At 40.7% G+C, this 17,298-nt stretch overlaps 1 protein-coding gene and 1 long non-coding RNA gene across 6 annotated transcripts in view; one reads left to right on the top strand and one right to left on the bottom strand.

Moving 5' to 3' along the window:
* FYB1 (FYN binding protein 1) overlaps positions 1-17,298 on the bottom strand; it is a 161,782-nt gene that overhangs the window by 95,789 nt on the left and 48,695 nt on the right. For all 4 annotated transcript variants that reach the window (XM_047093239.1, XM_047093231.1, XM_047093252.1 and 1 more), the window contains one exon: positions 3,628-4,789. In XM_047093239.1, the coding sequence (XP_046949195.1) occupies positions 3,628-4,762 (1,135 nt within the window). In that variant the 5' untranslated portion in view covers positions 4,763-4,789. Of the gene's footprint in view, positions 1-3,627; positions 4,790-17,298 lie in introns of those variants that run through there.
* On the top strand, positions 11,954-16,042 carry LOC124522073 (uncharacterized). Of its 2 annotated transcripts, XR_006964671.1 has the most exons (3): positions 11,954-13,274; positions 14,197-14,357; positions 15,214-16,042. It is a non-coding gene; the product is annotated as an uncharacterized LOC124522073 (long non-coding RNA). The 2 variants fall into 2 exon arrangements; XR_006964670.1 differs by lacking the exon at positions 11,954-13,274 and having other exon boundaries at positions 13,286-14,357.

The following is a 17,298-nucleotide window of genomic DNA, read 5'->3' as shown; positions in this document are numbered from 1 at the left end:
CTCATGCTTAGGATGAACTCTTCTCACCGCTGGCCCAGGAAACAAAAGGAACCGGAGACAAGGTTAGTTTAGAAAACATTTTGATATTTTGGATTTTTTATCTTTTGAAAGTTTAGGCTTTTGTAATCCCAAATGGTTCTGGGGGAAAAAAGTTATTAGCTTCATGTTCAGAAGAACAGTATGTTATATTCGAGCTTATGGTTTACTAGTAAGTCAGTCAAATAGATCTATAATATAGACCCCATGTGTAATATTCATTTCACATGGAACGTCTATTCAATGGAATGAATGCAAGCCTATTGACAGGGGTTATCTAATTCGTTAAAGTAATTGCTAAGCTATAGAGAATATTAATACTAAAATCTGATTAAATAGACTTTGGTGGGATGACAGACCCGAGCAATGAACAAGAAGGTATTATTTCTATGCTCCAAATAAATAATGTTAAGCAGACTGGTGTCTGTCTTCATGTAGCTTACGGTGGTATTTGTAGTTAAAAAAAAAAAAGTTTCAGCCAAAGAAGAGAGAGAGAGGGAGAGGGAGAGAGAGAGAGAGAGAGAGAAGAATGAGAATTCTTTGAATATCCCTTATGCCCCAATTATTATCTCAAGATATCCTATGTTTCAAGAGAAGGAGCCTAGCAGGGAGTGCGGTGAGGGGGACCCTAGCCCTGGAATTAGAGACACCCAAGGATCAGCTCTGCCCCTGCTTAGTCATGGTACAGCCTTGGGCAAATTACCCAACATCTCTGAACTTTAGTTTCCTCATAGAATTCTTATTTCATTGGGTTCTTGGGAGGAGCGAACAGAGTAGTGTGTATCTGGTATGTAACAAGTCCTCAATAAATAATACATATTTTTGATGGACAATATACTGGACAAAGATGATAAAAGATGGAGAGTAGGTCTGGGGAAGAGGTTTAAGGGGTTGGATGTGAACCTGGAAAGGAAGGAATCTGGTAGAAGGCCAAGAAAAAATAGTTTCAGAGCTTTGAAAACCTGCAGAGTAATTAGATGAAGCATTGGTTAATTCGAACACTATATAGTTTCTAAATCTGGTATATTTTTAACCTTCTTAAGTGCAATGCTAAATTCCTTAGTGTAGTTTGGGAAAAATAGCAGTGGTAGGATCAGGAGTCAGCAGACCTGCCTGTTAGGAAATTCTCAGTGTTCAGAAAATAACATATAAGTCACCTATACAAGCTTATTTTTTGCAGCATTGTTTTGAAGAGAAAAGGTTTGGAAACAGTACAAGTTCTTCTATCGATTAGGTAAGTCATTCATTTACCAGACGATTAGGCAACTCTAAAGAATATTTAGTTACCTCTTATTAAAATATGAAAAGATATACAAGATTTTTAATTATTTTTTTTAAAAAGCAAGGATCAAAGCATTGCATATAATGTCCTACTTCTTGAGTATAAAGCCAAGGGGATTAATATCTATGTTTACATTTGCTTACATAGACATAAGGAAACTGGATGGACATAGAAATTAAGAAAAGTGGTTTCTGTGGGGCAGAGGCTGAGAAGACCCAGAAAATGACAGACAAGGACTGTATATCATTTTATACTTGTTTTTTTTTTCAGCCAGATGTAATTTCTATTTTAAAAAAAATCAGTTAAAAAATTTAAACATTAAAAAAAAATGTGAATGCTTTAAAGGGGTGTTACCCACAATTTAAAGTTAGGAATCTGCTTGCTTTATCCTGACACTAACCTGAGGTCAGTTCAAATCAAGAAGGACTGAGTTTTGATTTGTGAAAAAGGTGGATGAGGAGGGAACTGCCTCACTTTTGGAGGATAATATATTCCAAGGGATCTGAGTTAGAGGTGGGATACATTATAGAAGGAGTTAGAGTCTAAATTGTGTCGTGGGCACTTGAGCAGTAGGGAGGCAGGTCAGCGTGGGGGAAAGGGAGAAAAGAAGGCAAGGACCCACTCTGCCTACTGGGCAATTTGGCCTCGGTCCCTTGGAACTTTATCGCACTGGTGGTCAGCTCAATACTGACCAATACTGACAGTCCCTTGCCGGGATTGTAGAGCAGTGGACTCCATTAGCATTTCAACAGCATGACACAAGACAACTGGTTACCACCTCAAACCTGGGAGTTGAGTGGAAATAAAGATGGAGAACATGGAATAAAACGCCCAAGGATTTCTACTTGACATCACTAAGTTTCCCTGGTTTGATGTTAGAGGTTAGACGGAGGTTATGATAGCTAATTTTTTTTTTTTTTAATTTTATCTGAGGCACAGAAGAACTAAGGGAAGTCAGAGGGGATCTTTTAGAAATTGTCACAAAAATAATGTTTCTGAGTTATGGACCAGTATTAAAATGAGAAGGTGACAGATGAGGAGGACACAAACGTGACAAGGCTGAATCCTTCTAGAAGATGGATAATCATGGCGTCATTTCAAATGTGCTTTCTACAGGATAGATTAATGGGGGATTTGATCACTAATCTGTTGATCAACAGCAAGATATTGATCTGAGGAAGATGATAGACTGCAAGATGCTTCTGCAGAACCGAAAAAGAAAAACATACTTATACTTAGAACTGCTTTAATTAGGCCATATTTTTGTAAGGAAGAAAATATGTCTGATAGTGGTGTGGTCATTATTCCACAAGCATCCTTTCTCCACCTTCCCCAATAATAAACAATAGTTGCACATTATTGGCCTAAAATATTAATCATTTCAGGTATAAGTGAGCTTCCATTGTCACTCTGCAGGGTTACAATGACGTGGGAAGTCAGGCCATTCGGCATCAAGTTTTAGCACGTGCCATAGGATTGTAACATCTCCGGAAGAAAATTAAGCTATTTACCCCGAAGGATACTAAAGTGTCCCTTTGGCTTATCCTAGTTAGGTACTACTTTAGGAATCAGCAAAGTTCAGAAAGATTTATGTCGAGAAATAGAAAACAGCTGAACTACAAAACAGAAAGTGGCATTTCCTGAGCCCTGTTTCCTCTCTTATTTGAATATTGGGCTTAGGAAACGCATGATGACATTTTGGACATTTAAGATCACTTGGAAGCGGTTTTCTCAAGCTCTGTACTATTGACACTGGGCTGGCTATTTTGCTGGGGCAGGCTGCCCTACGTGGTCCCAGATGTTTCGCAGCCGCTCCGGCCTCTATCTGCTACCTGCCAGTAGCAACCTCTGGTAGTGACAATCACAACTGCCTCAAGACATTGCCAAATGTTCCCAGGCATCAGAATTGACCCAGTCTGAAAACCATCAACCGAAAGGTTTGCTCATCTTTTTGTCTAACTCTTTTGTGGCAGTAAGGGGAACACACCTTAGCCTCATCCAACAGAAATGAAACCCAGCTAAGGAACTAAATGAAAGCAAAACCACTTATCGATCAAGTGGATATATTTCCCTTCCCACCCCAAAAGCGGCCCACCAAGGCACTTGCTCACAGAACTAAGGATTTTTGCCTCTCACACCTCCCATACTGAAGCAAAAAAAAAAAAAAAAATGCCAAAGAAAGGTCACCACATGCCAGGAGTCCCGGTGATGGAATCATTCCTTGTTATAATTTTTTTTTCCCCAGAAGGTAAAACACCCTCTGCTGTAGAACAAAACTTGTTAAATAGCGAACGAGAAAAAGAACTCACTGTTTCCAGAAGCGGCTTTGCGGAATCTCGTCAGGTCAACATTTGGGGGTCTGCTGGGCTTTGGTGGCGGTGGGCCCAGGGTGAACAGGGGAGGCAGGGGCTTCTGCCTAGGGGTGGCTGAATTCTTGTCTCCCTTTTCCTTCTCCTGACTTTGGCCCCATGGCCCTGCCCCTGTCAGCTTAGAAGGCATCTTAGGGAACTTGGCAGGAGGAGCCCCAGAGGCCGGGTCCTCCTGATTCATTTTGCTCAGGAAGACGTTCTTAGCAGCATCTATCTTCCTATCTTCTTTTTTCTCCTCAGCATTTTTGGAGAGGCCTGGGCTTCCTCTGTTCACAGCAGGTTTCAGAACCACGCCAGGGAAAGGTGAACTTGACGTCTCTCCTCCCGGGTCTTTATTTTCTTCGTCATGCCTTGTTGGTTTTAAAGGGGTCATTTTGGACTTGGCTCCAAGGGGGGTCGGGAGGCCTTTCTGTAGAGACGCATTCTTGGTGGCATTCTCGTCTTCATGGCTGTCATCGCTACTCAGGGATGGCTTCTGGCCAAAGACGGGCTTGGTTAAGAGGGGCTTGGGGTCGTGGTCATGGGAGGCTGACCCAAACTTGCCTTTAACCCCAGCCAACTTGGGGAACACTTGCTTCTGCTCAGTTTCCTGGGCTGGGGGATTAGAGCCCGGCTTGGGGCCTGGTGGCTTTAGGTCGTGGTCTTCGTTTACATTGTGAAGCAAAGGCTTATTCCCATGGGGCCGGGGAAACACAGGTTTGGAATCTTCCTTGGGCACATTGATGGGCTTGGGGCCTACAGGTTTTGGAAATCCCACTTTTACCTCAGGGTCTCTGGTGGCTGAGTTTGCCGGTGGTCCAAATCTTTGGCCCACTCCCGTAGGCTTTAGAAACGGGGGCTTGGGCTCCTTGTCAGGCTTCTCCTCAGATGAAGGTTTCACTGCCAAAGGTGGCTTTGGGGACCCAAACCTAGGTACGTTGCTAGGTCCCGCAGGAGGGCTGGCACTTCCTTGGTTGTTGAATAGGTTCTTTTTAGCTTGTACTCCTGAAGGTGAGCTTTGCCCCGCGACTTTGAAGGGGCGGCTGTTGACAGAGGCCTCCTCCGTGGGGTTGCCCCCCGTGTTAAACTTCGCCATGAGGGACTTCACATCTGCTTTTGTGTCCTACAAGCACAGGGAACAAAAACTAACTGAGAGCCAGAAGTCTCACTTGCACAATTTAAAATACTACACTCTAAAGGGCTTCCTGGTTTGAGGCTTGCAGCGTCCCTGATTGGTTAGGAAGACATTGTAACACTTATCTTCCTCTATGGCAAAATAATCTGTGAGAGTTTCTTGAAGGGGAGGGCTGTTGCTGTGCATAGAGTGTTTTGTTTTGCTTGTCTTAGACTGACTCGTCTATTTCTGTTTAAGTTACGACTTACCTTTTGTCTTTCTCCAGCTCTCCTGTTGGATTTCTTCTAAAACTTGGTGTGTTTCTCCTTTGTTTTACTTGACAAAATATGGAAGTGACTAATAAGGGCCTTCTTCCATATTTTACAGTCGGGCCTCTTAAACAGAAACTGCACTTGAAAAAGTGAAAATAAGTTCTTCTATAAATCCAGCTGGCACGCTTTCTACAGCACGGCCATGTTTAACATCTCTGTGGTTTGCAAGAGGACTTCTGGTCCCATCCACGTTTAAGGTGTTATCTGCTTGAGAACTGAGATGTGGCAGAAAAGCTCACTCATTTGAATAAGTAAATAGTAAGTGAGTTTTTCTACTTATTTGTAAATACTGAGTGCTGCTGATTCAATTGGAACCAGACTAGCAGGCAGAATGTGATCACCTCCCAAACTGGTCCTCTCTTGGGAACCCACGGGGAAGGTGACCAGGAAGCAGTAGAGACTGGCTGGGAAGTCTCACATCCAGCCTTGTCGTTTCTCCAGTCTCCTCTCTTCTAGAAGGACATTTAACACTCCCTCTTAGAAGGCCTGCTGCACAGTTTCTGTCCTTGTCTAGAATTAGGATATTACTCAGTAAAGACAACAAATAGTTACCCTTCTCTGAATATAATCCCATGTAGTCTGGAAAAATTCATGGTGTGTTTGCTCTTTCTTTCCAAAGCAAGGATTTGACATTTTCTAGTTGTTCTAGAAATATTTGAAAATCTGAAGCATCAAAAAAAATCACTGAAGATACACCTGTGGCCGTGACAGTTTCCATTTTTGTGCTTTAATATTCACCTAGAAGATGTTTTATTTCTCTCCACTACCACCTATCTGGCCACATGTCCAAATACATCTCACTTTTCAATGCCCTACTCCGTACCACAAAACCAGATCATGGGCTCAATATATGGAAACTATTATTAGAAATATTGGGGGGCGCCTGGGTGGCTCAGTCGGTTGGGCGGCCGACTTCAGCTCAGGTCATGATCTCTCGGTCCGTGAGTTCGAGTCCCACGTCGGGTTCTGTGCTGACAGCTCAGAGCCTGGAGCCTGTTTCAGATTCTGTGTCTCCCTCTCTCTGACCCTCCCCTGTTCATGCTCTGTCTCTCTCTGTCTCAAAAATAAATAAACGTTAAAAAAAAAATTAAAAAAAAAAAAGAAATATTGGGGCGCCTGGGTGGCTCAGTCCGTTAAGCGTCTGACTTCGGCTCAGGTCATGATCTCGCGGTCCGTGAGTTCGAGCCCCGCGTCGGGCTCTGTGCTGACAGCTCAGAGCCTGGAGCCTGTTTCAGATTCTGTGTCTCCCTCTTTCTCTGACCCTCCCCTGTTCATGCTCTCTCTCTCTCTCTGTCTCAAAAATCAATAAACGTTAAAAACAAAATTAAAAAAAAAAAAAGAAATATTAAGTAGCCTATTCAAGGGCTCACAGCCAGGAACTGCGAGCACAGGAATGTAAACTCAGGTGTATCTAGGGATCTGAAGTCCACAAATGGTCTCATTCCTTCTTGTATCCCCACAACACGTGGGCTGGGGTCTGACACCTTCAGGCTTCTAATGCATATTCGGGGAAATAAGGGTTGGCAATGAGCTGAATGAATACTGCGACTTGCAATTTAAAAGAAGTGGTGCCCTCACCTGGAGTTTTTCTTTGTTCCAAACCACAATGTACGTGTGGTTGCAGGATGGGGGAAGGGAACCTAGGTGCTAGGAGGAGAAAAGCAGATGAGAACACCATTTTCCAGTTTGAATTTGCTCCTTTAACTTACTACCCTATCTTCAAGTTGCTGAGAACATCTTGTTTTTTACGTTGTCTACCTTGACCACTCTTTTTGTCCCCATATCTTCCAATCCTCAAACAATCCCTGAAGGCTGTAGGCAGGAAGACAGCAGGACTAGGGAGAGTTGGGGTGCTGGGGGATAGAATGGGAGAAGATGGGTCCTTCCCTGTGTCCTCCCAAGGAGATCACGGCTGCAGAGACTTCAAACCCTAACACAAGATGCATACAGAAGTATTAACACAAAAACGTGCTCCCCATCTGTAAGAAAGTTGGTCTCCGGGGAAGAACTCCTTTATTCTGGACTCATTTTATATTTTGCAATGTATATTCTAGATCTATAATTTATTCTAGATTTATAACAAGAAGCTACATTGCAGAGTGGTTAATAGCACAGACTGGGGAGCCAGACTGCCTGGGTTTGAATCTTACCAGCTGTTGAACTTAGGGCTGGGGACATAAGGTCTCTGGGCCTTAGTTTGCTCAGTTCTATCATAGGAATAACAATGCAGCTTCATGGGGCTATTAAGTCGATTAAGCTAATAAATGTAAGCGTGCTTGTAACATCAGAGGGTCTCCTAGTTTTATACCGCAAGGGAAGCCTTAGGAATCATCTAGTCCTCCGCTCTTACTGCACTGGAGAGGAAACAGCAACTAAAAGATTACGGCAATATCGTACTTAGTGATTGCAACTGCATATCTTGGGTTTCATGGGGGAAAACCCATGAAACAAACAAACCCATTGTCAAACTCCACGTCTTGGTTTTACAGTAGAAAATATGGAAGTGGTTGATGCAGAACTGGAACTTAAGTCTCTTAGCTGCCAGCCCAGACCCAGGAGGCCATGCAACATCATGGTTAATAACCCAGGCTCTAGGATTATTGACTTGGGTTCAAATCTTGATTTTGTCAATTACTGGCCATGTGACCTAACAAGTTACTTAACCTCTCTGAGACTCAGTTTTCTTCCTCTGTAAAATGATAATAATAACTCTCCGTTTTTCACAGGGTTTTGTTTTTAAATCAAGATTAAATGGATGAATGCATGTAACATTCTTAGATCAAGAATTACCTGTACTGCACAGCCAATGATTGTTTGCCAACCTTATTTTTTATAATTCACTAGTTATATGATATCATTTTCTCCAGGTGATCAAATTCTGAAGTTATAATAGTTCACATTATGGTTTTTTAAAAAAAATTCTTTTTAATGTTTATTTCTGAGAGAGAAAGAGAGGTAGAGAGAGTGAGCGAGCACAAGTGGGGAAGGAGCAGAGAGCGAGGGAGAGACAGAATCTGAAGCAGGCTCCAGGCTCTGAGTTGTCAGCACAGAGCCTGACGCGGGGCTTAAACTCATGAACTGCAAGATCATGACCTGAGCTGAAGTTGGACGCTTAACCAACTGAGCCACCCAGGCACCGCAGTTAATGTTATGTTTTAATTTAATTTAATTATATTTATTTTATTTGTTTTGAATTTTAAAACGTGAGTGTAGTTGACACATATTACATTAGTTTCTGGTGAACAACATAGTGCTTTGACAAGTTTATACATTATGCTATATTATGTTCTTTTTTAAATGTTATTTTTATTTATTTTTTTTTAGAGAGAGAAAGTGCATGTGTGTGCATGTGTGTGAAAGGGGGAGGGGCAGAGAGAGAGGGAGAGAGAACCCCAAGCAGGCTCCACCATCAGCTCAGAGCCTGATGTGGGGCTCAATCCCATGACTGTGAGATAATACCAGAGACATTATCAAGAGTCGATTGCTCAACAGACTGAGCCACCCAGGAGCCCCATATGTTATATTATGTTGTAATTTTAAATCAATGTGACTGAAACACACATACTGCTGGATAACATAATGGAGTTATTGTGTTGGAGTTTGGTTTACCCACACTCTGAAACTTTTCACTGAATGTTGAAAGATAGAGAAAGAAATAGTAGTAAGTTCTTACATAGGATGGACACTTTGAAGAAACAGGAACTGCTAATAAATCTGGCAAATCAGTAGCCCAAACTCTACAACTATTTAATCACTTATTCTGACTGCTTAGCTTTAGGAGTTGTTTGATCATTATCATTGTTTTAAGTTTATTAGAGAAGATTTTCAACATCCAGATTTGCCCTTAATCTTAACAATAATAGCTAGATTTCTTGCATAATGGTAAGGATAGAAAGGTAAAAATGATAAAAAAATTTTTTTGACATTCTTTCATCCTGATTTCATTTCCTCACCAGAGGTAACCACTGTTCTCAGGGTCTTATGTATATTTCTAAGCTGTGCATATGCAATTATACACACACACACACACACACACACACACACACACACACACATTCTTCCTGTCCCCACTTTTTGCACAAGTGGAAACCCTTGCTTTGCAGTTTGCTTTTTTCCAGAACTGATAGTTGCTACATACGAGCCCAGCTGGATATATCACAAGCAACCATTCTGATTGCTTGGTACCTGTACAATTCCAGTGGTTAAATATTTTCAATATTATCTCTGTCATCTTCCCTTACAGTTGATCCACATCAGTGCATATTATTGGCACAATTTTTTAAAATAGGTTTTTATTTTATTTTATTTTTAGAACGGTTTTAGATTTACAAAAGCACTGAGAAGATGGTACAGGGAGTTGCGTCTGGTTTCCCTTATTAACACTTTACATTAGTTTGCAGAACCTTTTTAACTTTTAATGATTTAAAGATTGGGCCCTACTTATTCCTAAGAAGAGGTATTTAAAATCTGGAAGACCTTTTGAGTTCAGGATATTTTAAGTAAATCAAACATTTCATCTCAAATTACTCAAATTTCTTTTCCAAAGTCATTTGAAGCAATTCATTATGATTTCCCTCTGTACCTACATTTCCATCTACTTATATAATGTTTAGTACAAACAACTCCCATCTCTTGCTCTATAATCACACAGATGTAACTGTAGAAATGCTCTTGATAGAAATGAATTTCCTTTAGCCCCCATATATTTTTCCCTTCCTCAGAATTGTGTATCTTCACTGGCATAAACTTACCACGCTTTCCACAACCCCCAGGGAGGAGGCTGTGAGTGAAAATGCATTTGCTACATCCGCTGCATTGCCAGTTAACAACTCCAGATTCCAGAAAATCTTTCTTTGCTTTTAGCAACTTATGTGAAGGTAATGGATCAAGTACATACTTAAACAAAGGCTGAGATGACATTTAGGACAGGCATCAAGAAACTGAACACATTAAGAAAATGTTCCCCTTTGTAGCTAGTTTGTCTACGTATTTTCATATCAAAAATTAAAAACACTTTATCACTGTTGATGATAACAGGGTTTTGCTTAGTTTGGGATTTATTTTTATAGTACTCATACTTTTAAACATATCTTGGATATTAGGTGAATCCAGTGGTTCTCAATGAGAAACATTTTTGGCAATGTCTGGCAAAATCTTTGACTGAGATGACTGACCAAGGGAGTGTTCTTGGCTTCCAGTAAGTAGAAGCCAGAGATACTGCTGAACATCCTACAATGCACAGGACAGCCCCTCAACAAAGAATTATCAGTCCAAATAGTGCTGCAGCTGAGAAGCCCTGAGTATATCTATCACTCCTGGATTATTGAAAACACTTTACCAGAAAGTCTGCTTTTGATTTTTGTAATAGAATATAATCTAAAGCCTATAAATACCTGTGTGAAAACTAAATAATACAAAAAAGCTGTTGCTAGAGATTGTTTTCAAAGTTCCATGTCTTTGAAAGTGTCATCTTTGTAAAGTTTCATTTATAAAGCGCACAAAAGATAAAACAGCCATGAATCATGGGGAACTAATGAATTTAAAATAATTGAAGCCTGACTTTACCTCAAGATGTGTTTGTGTCATTTTTGAAATTTTTTTTAGTGTTTATTTATTTTTGAGGGAGAGAGACTGAGTGTAAGTGGGGGAGGAGCAGAGAGAGAGACACAGAATCCAAAGCAGGCTCCAGGCTCTGAGCTGTCAGCACAGAGCCCGATGCGGGGCTTGAACTCAGGAACCACGAGATCATGACCCGAGCCAGAGTCGGATGCTTAGCAACCGACTGAGCCACCCAGGCACTCCTCTTTTCTTTTTAAAGAGACTTAATCTTCTATACTCAGTGAACTTGGAAAAGGGAATTGCTTTAATCTGAAAACAAACTTTCTTAAAACTATTCATTGTCAGAGATTACTTAATAAAACCACTCTACTTGCTATTAGTTGTAAAGACAGTGTTAATAGAAGTTGGTTGAAAATACAGTACTTGTTATAACTTCTCACAAGATGATAGATGGCAGGTTGGGCACTAGAGACAGTGAAACTGCAATACGCCTTTTTCATCCCCATTAACACTTTCTAAATATTGAGGTACCTAGTGGATTCTAACTTAAGTACACACTGTGTCTACTCTTCTTCCCCAGTGAGTTGTAAGAGCAGGGAACTGTTTTTATTTTTCTTCCTCGAAAACAGCCCCCCTCTGCCACCACTCACCCAAACAAGACCTCCCTAATGCCTGGCACATTTCTTTCCATAATATCTATCACACATACTGGCTGATGGGCTGAGTTTATTTGAATTTCACCATGATTGAGCCCACACGTGATAGCTGGGGACATGATTTCCTTAGCTTCTTGAAGGGTGTTGAACCCCTCTCATGAATCTGTTTTTAAGAGCTCTCTGTCTCACAGAGTCTCTACCTCATTGTGAATGGGCCATGATGGATTCCAGTTGGCTGAGCCTCCGAGGTTGGAGGAGCACCAGGCCCCTCTTCAACAGGATGTGGGAACATGCTCCTCACCACAAATTGAGTTCTCGGGGCAAGCTCAGGCTCTGCAGAATGGGCAAGGGCACAGGTAGGAGGAGCTGATGGCGGAAGCGGTGGGGGAGCCCTCACAGGACTGTCCGTGGCTTGTAAAGGTGAAGATGGAGCTGCAGACAAGCCCGGCAGCCAGCCTCCTGCTGTGAGGCGTAAAGGAGGAAGAAGAAAACACCTGGCACGAGTAGGGTCTCCCTGGGAGCTGTGTTGCTTGGATCCCCTCAACACAGGTGAACTTGGCCATTTAGCTTCAGGAGGCTGGCCTAAGTACCTTAGCAGAAAACCTCTGCATCATTATTCCCCCTCGTATTACCTCAGGCACCTGTTCTGGATCCTTTCCTTGTTCCTACTGTGTTCTCTCTTCTAGAGGGAATTGAAGTAGAGGAAACAAGATAGTTCAGCAGCAAGTAAAGCTCAGCCAGTGATGGCCCACTTTCCAAATTCTGTGTCACCTTGGACTCTCAAGGTATATTGATGCTTTAGGCTTTTATGTACCTTCTGTATTTAAAATCGGGCTTGAAAATGACCATCTTTCTACAAAGTAGAGCCTTCAAACCTTTCCGGTTATCCTACCAAATAGCTCCTGCACCAACACGGTTCTGACTTTGTCACGGCTTCTGATGGCTTAAGCAAAATGGATCAGGAACTTCACTGTGACTTCTTACATGTTTCTGAAGTTTGTTCTGCTATAAGTTGTTGACTCCTTGATGCTAATGGAATGGTGACAGGATGTAGAGAATACGAAGTCAGATGTTGGTGGTAGGGAATGACAAACAGCCCCCAAACCGTTTATTTTTGTTAGCCATTTTGCATAGCTTATATAGAAAATTTAACTTACATTTGCTTACTGTATAATTCACTCAGCCTGAGTTAACTAAATATATCAATTAGAGGATAGTCTCTGAGGAATTTACATTTTGGCTAACAAACTTGTAGGTAATTGAAGTGTTTTCATAGATGTCTTACTAGCGGCTTATTTGGATCTTAAGACAATATTTAAGTACACTCCATTATGTGGAGTTCTTTCATTTTTCCTGTGCCTCCAACTCTATCATCTCAAAGAGATCTTAATTTCATTTACTATTTCTAGTGGTTATTCTATTTTTATATATACGTAGTACACACCAGCAAAATAAAACTTACTTTGCTAAAAACATACGAGATCTAAAATAAAAACGCTTGATGGCTGAGAAAGATGCTGTTTGACCTGGGAAAAAAATAACATAGAAATGTTCTGCTTCCTTTTTTCTCAGTCTCCATCTTCCCTGCAGCACAGACACAAACACACAGACACACATAGACACGGGAGCCTGGGCCGTGAGTTCTCTCTCTGCACTTGACAGGAAGTTAGAAACCGAAAGTGTATGGTCTACATGGAGTGGGCTGGGGTAGGGAGATGAGGCCATCTATGGGGTTTTCTAGAGACTTCCTTCCCAGCATGTGAAAGTCCTGTGAGAAGAAATCGGCTCAGAAGAGGAAGGTGTTGACAAGTTCATCAAGACCGGTTACAGTAAAGGATCCGGAGTGTGAATGGAGGAGAGTGAACCTAGCCATTAGAAGTGAAGGATTATGAAAGATTCCACAAACAGAAAGGGAAAATTTGAAACCCCACTCTACAGAACATGGCGGTATGAAGCCCTCCCTTCGTGTCCCCCTTTGCATTCCTGCTCCGTCTCTCCTTTTGAACTTTGAAAATAATGCATTCAGTATTTAGTAATCAGGATTTAACAGTGCGTTCACCTCACACCTTTTGCCTTGCTTCTCCTCTCCCATAAGTCACAGTAACAAGACTGTGTCATGAGGTGAGCAAGTTCTCTCACCTTTGTCACCACGGGACTTGTTAGAGCAGGTTGCACCCTTTCTTATTAAAATCGTGCTGTTCTCGATTTCAGACTTTTCACGGTGTATGTCTTGCTCTTAACACCAGCTACCCTCTTTCCCCTGGTCCCTCATCTTTCCAAGGTGCTTCATGGCTTCCACTGCTCTGGGCTTTCACTTATCCATTCCTTCATACATTCCTTCATTTTCTTCTGAGAGAACTGATGACTCCTTGCTAATGTGCCAGTAGTTGTTGGATGTAGCACATAGCCACCATCTAGTCTAAAATTTGTGCTTATTAAGATTACTCATTTCAGGGTCCAAATGCCCTCAACCCCCCCCCCCAAACTATGTACACTTGCGTGATTAGCAAAAATTTCTAGAGTTTGGCATTTTATATCTGTTCTAATTCTATTATTAGACCTAATAATCACATTTTAAAACAAAATTTTACATACAATATCTTATTTGATCCTCTCAAAGCTTGATTTGTTCCTATTGTCAGAGAAGGAAAAACCAAGCTCCAGCACATGGTAGAAAAGAGAACTAAACCTAGGTTTTCTGACTCTAAATCCCATGTTTGCCTAAATACATCAGAGGAATCATGACTTTCTTTCCTTCTTGTATGGTTACAAGTTTGAGTTTGAATCCTCAGCTCACATAGAAGACAAATTTCTCATTCTGATCCAAAACGTCTTCCACCTAACCTTAATGATTTACCTTCTGCCCAAGAACCCTTCATTATGGCAGGTGGTGTGTTAGTACTTGTTCTACCCACGGTGGCGACCATAGCAGATCTAAGATGAGCAAGGAGACAAAGCAAGATAGGGATATGGGGCCTGAGGCCAAGACATCCTGCTGGACTTTGCAACATCACAGGCAATCTGAAAAGGGTGAGAGAAGACAAAACAAACAACGCTGCTGGCTTTATTTTTGATGTTTGGTCTCCGTGAGTGTCACATCAGGGTGGGATGTTTACTTGGATGACCTATTAGGTCTCTTTTCTCCCCAAACAACTGCCCCCTAGAGTCAGGGACATGAATAATCCAATCGGCAGTTCAGGGGCCTGGGGCACCATTCGGTTCATCCATTGTCCCCCTGGGATGGTGTTTGTTATTCATCTGGCTGCAGAAGGAAGTTGAAGGGTGTGAACTGATCTAGCCAGGGAAGGAGGCTATGATTTGGGAAGGCCCAAGGCAAAAATCAGATTGATAGCAATGAATTCATATAAAATAACTCCTTTTGTCTGGATAAAAAGCAATGTGTGTGTGTGTATACACACACACACACACACACACACACACACACACACATACATACTGTTAACATCGATGGTTCATTCAAAGAACAGAAATAAAAAATTAAACATACCAAAATCCCTTCTTGTTTTTATGATTTTTAAAATTCTGTGGTTTTCCTAAAGAATGAAAATACGACAGAGAAAGTCACCTATTATTTTAAAATAAAGATATCCTTTAATTAAAATATTTAACCACATGAGCTATTTCTTCACACCCATTAGGATGGCTATTATAAAAAAAAAAAAAACCCCACCAGAAAATAACAAATGTTGGCAAGAAATGTGGAGAAATTGAGCTCTTGTGCATTGCTGGTGAAAATATAAAATGGTGAAGCCACTGTGGAAAACACCATGCTGATTCTTCAATCCAGCAATTCCACTCAAATAAGTGAAAATGGGGACTTGCACAGATATTTGTACACCCATGTTCATAGCAGCGTTGTTCACAGAAGTCAAAAGGGGGAAGCCATCCAAGTGTCAACGGTGGAGGAATGGATGAAGAAAGAGTGTTATATGCACACAATGGAATGTTATTCAGTCTGAAAAAGGAAGAAACTCTTTAGTGCTACAACATGGATGAGCCTTGAGGACATTACGTTAAGTGAAATAAGCTAATCATAAAAAGAAAAATATTGTATGACTCCACTTATCTGAGGTACGTAGAGTAGTCAAAATTCATAAAGAGTGTAAGTAGGATAGTGATGATCGGGGGCTGAGGGTAGGAGGTGATGGGGAATTAGTGTTTAACGGGCATAGAATTTAGTTGGGGAAAATGAAAACATTCTGGAGATGGATGGTGTTAATGGCCATACTATAGTGTGAAAGTACTTATGACCATGGAATTGTACACACTTAAAAATGGTTAAAATGGCAAATTTTATGTTGTGTATATTTTACCACAAAAAAGTGGTGTAAATAGTTGACTAGTATCTGAAAGATTATTAAATTAAATGAAAACTCTTTGTAAATGATACAATTGTTTTGATATTTTTCCACAGTGGGATATTTTCTTTCTTTTTACCCTAGTTTTAGTAATTGGAAGAGGAAAATGAACGTGACTCGAAGTGGAGGAGAAAATGATCTTTCAACAAGATCAAGCTTTTTGAAGACATTCTACTGTCCGGATGAAATTTTGTTTGATTGAGAATATTTTTTCAAAACTTTTAAGACGTTTTAAATGACTTACATATAAATGTGGCAAAAATGTCACAAAGGACCAATGTCAGATCTCTAATATAAATAAAAACAATAAAAAATTACTTGAGTGGTATAAGCACACCTCACTGACTAAAGTTATTTTTGTAACTGATGGGTTAAATAAACAAAGGTGTTTTGGATGGTCTCCTCTGACACGGGACAGGGAAAGTTAGAAGCACAGGGTATGGTACAATCACCTTGGGAGATTTTTTTCAAGCAGCTCATTGTATATGACCCATCCTATCCTGCTGTGCTCATCTAAGGGTTTCTTTATGCATAAGACAATCACCAGCCCTGCCAACCATGAGGACAAATGGGAGCATGTGGCATGTTGGGATACCAAAGTGATTATAAACACTAATAATGAACTATCAGAAAGAGAAATTAAGAAAACAAACCCATCTGCAATAAAATATCTAGGAATAAGTTTAATCAAGGAGGTGAAAGTTCTTTATATTAGAAACTAAAAGACAGTAATGAAAGAGACTGAAGAACACAAATAAATGGAAAGGTATTCTGTGTTCATGAATTGGAAGAATTATTATCATTAAAGTGTCCATACTACTCACAGCAATATACAGATTCAATAAAATCCCTATAAAAATTGCAATGGCATTTTTCACAGAAATAGAACAAACCATCCGAAAATTTGTATGGAACCATAAAAAAAAAAAATAATCAAAGCTATTTTGAGAAAGGACAAAACTGGAGGCATCATGCTACCTGACTTCAAACTGTATTACAAAGCTATAGTAATGAAAACAGTAGGTATTGGCATAAAAACAGACACACAGATCAATGGAACAGAATAGAGAGCACAGAAATAAACCCATGCATGTAGAGTCAATGAATTTATGACCAAGGAATCAAGAATATACAACAGGGAAAAGGTAGTCTTTTCCATAAATAGTGCTGGGAAAATTGGACAGTGACATGTGAAAGAATGACACTAGACCATTATCTTACACCATACATGAAAATTAACTCAAAACGGATTAAAGACTTGAATGTAACACCTGAAACCATAAAACTCCTACAAGCAAACAAGCAAACCAATTTTATTCTTTTTTTTTTCAACGTTTATTTATTTTTGGGACAGAGAGAGACAGAGCATGAATGGGGGAGGGGCAGAGAGAGAGGGAGACACAGAACCGGAAACAGGCTCCAGGCTCTGAGCCATCAGCCCAGAGCCCGACGCGGGGCTCGAACTCACGGACCGCAAGATCGTGACCTGGCTGAAGTCGGACGCTTAACCGACTGCGCCACCCAGGCGCCCCGCAAACCAATTTTAAAAATGTGCAGAAGACATGAATAGACATTTTACCAAAGAAGATATA

Source organism: Lynx rufus, unplaced genomic scaffold (assembly GCF_022079265.1).
Source record: "Lynx rufus isolate CCGP_SWC_20201006 ecotype Redwood Valley unplaced genomic scaffold, mLynRuf1.p SCAF_1, whole genome shotgun sequence".
In the NCBI taxonomy this organism is placed as follows: domain Eukaryota; kingdom Metazoa; phylum Chordata; class Mammalia; order Carnivora; family Felidae; genus Lynx; species Lynx rufus.
The sequence above is the reverse complement of the archived record's forward strand: the minus strand, read 5'-3'. Positions and strand labels throughout refer to the sequence as shown.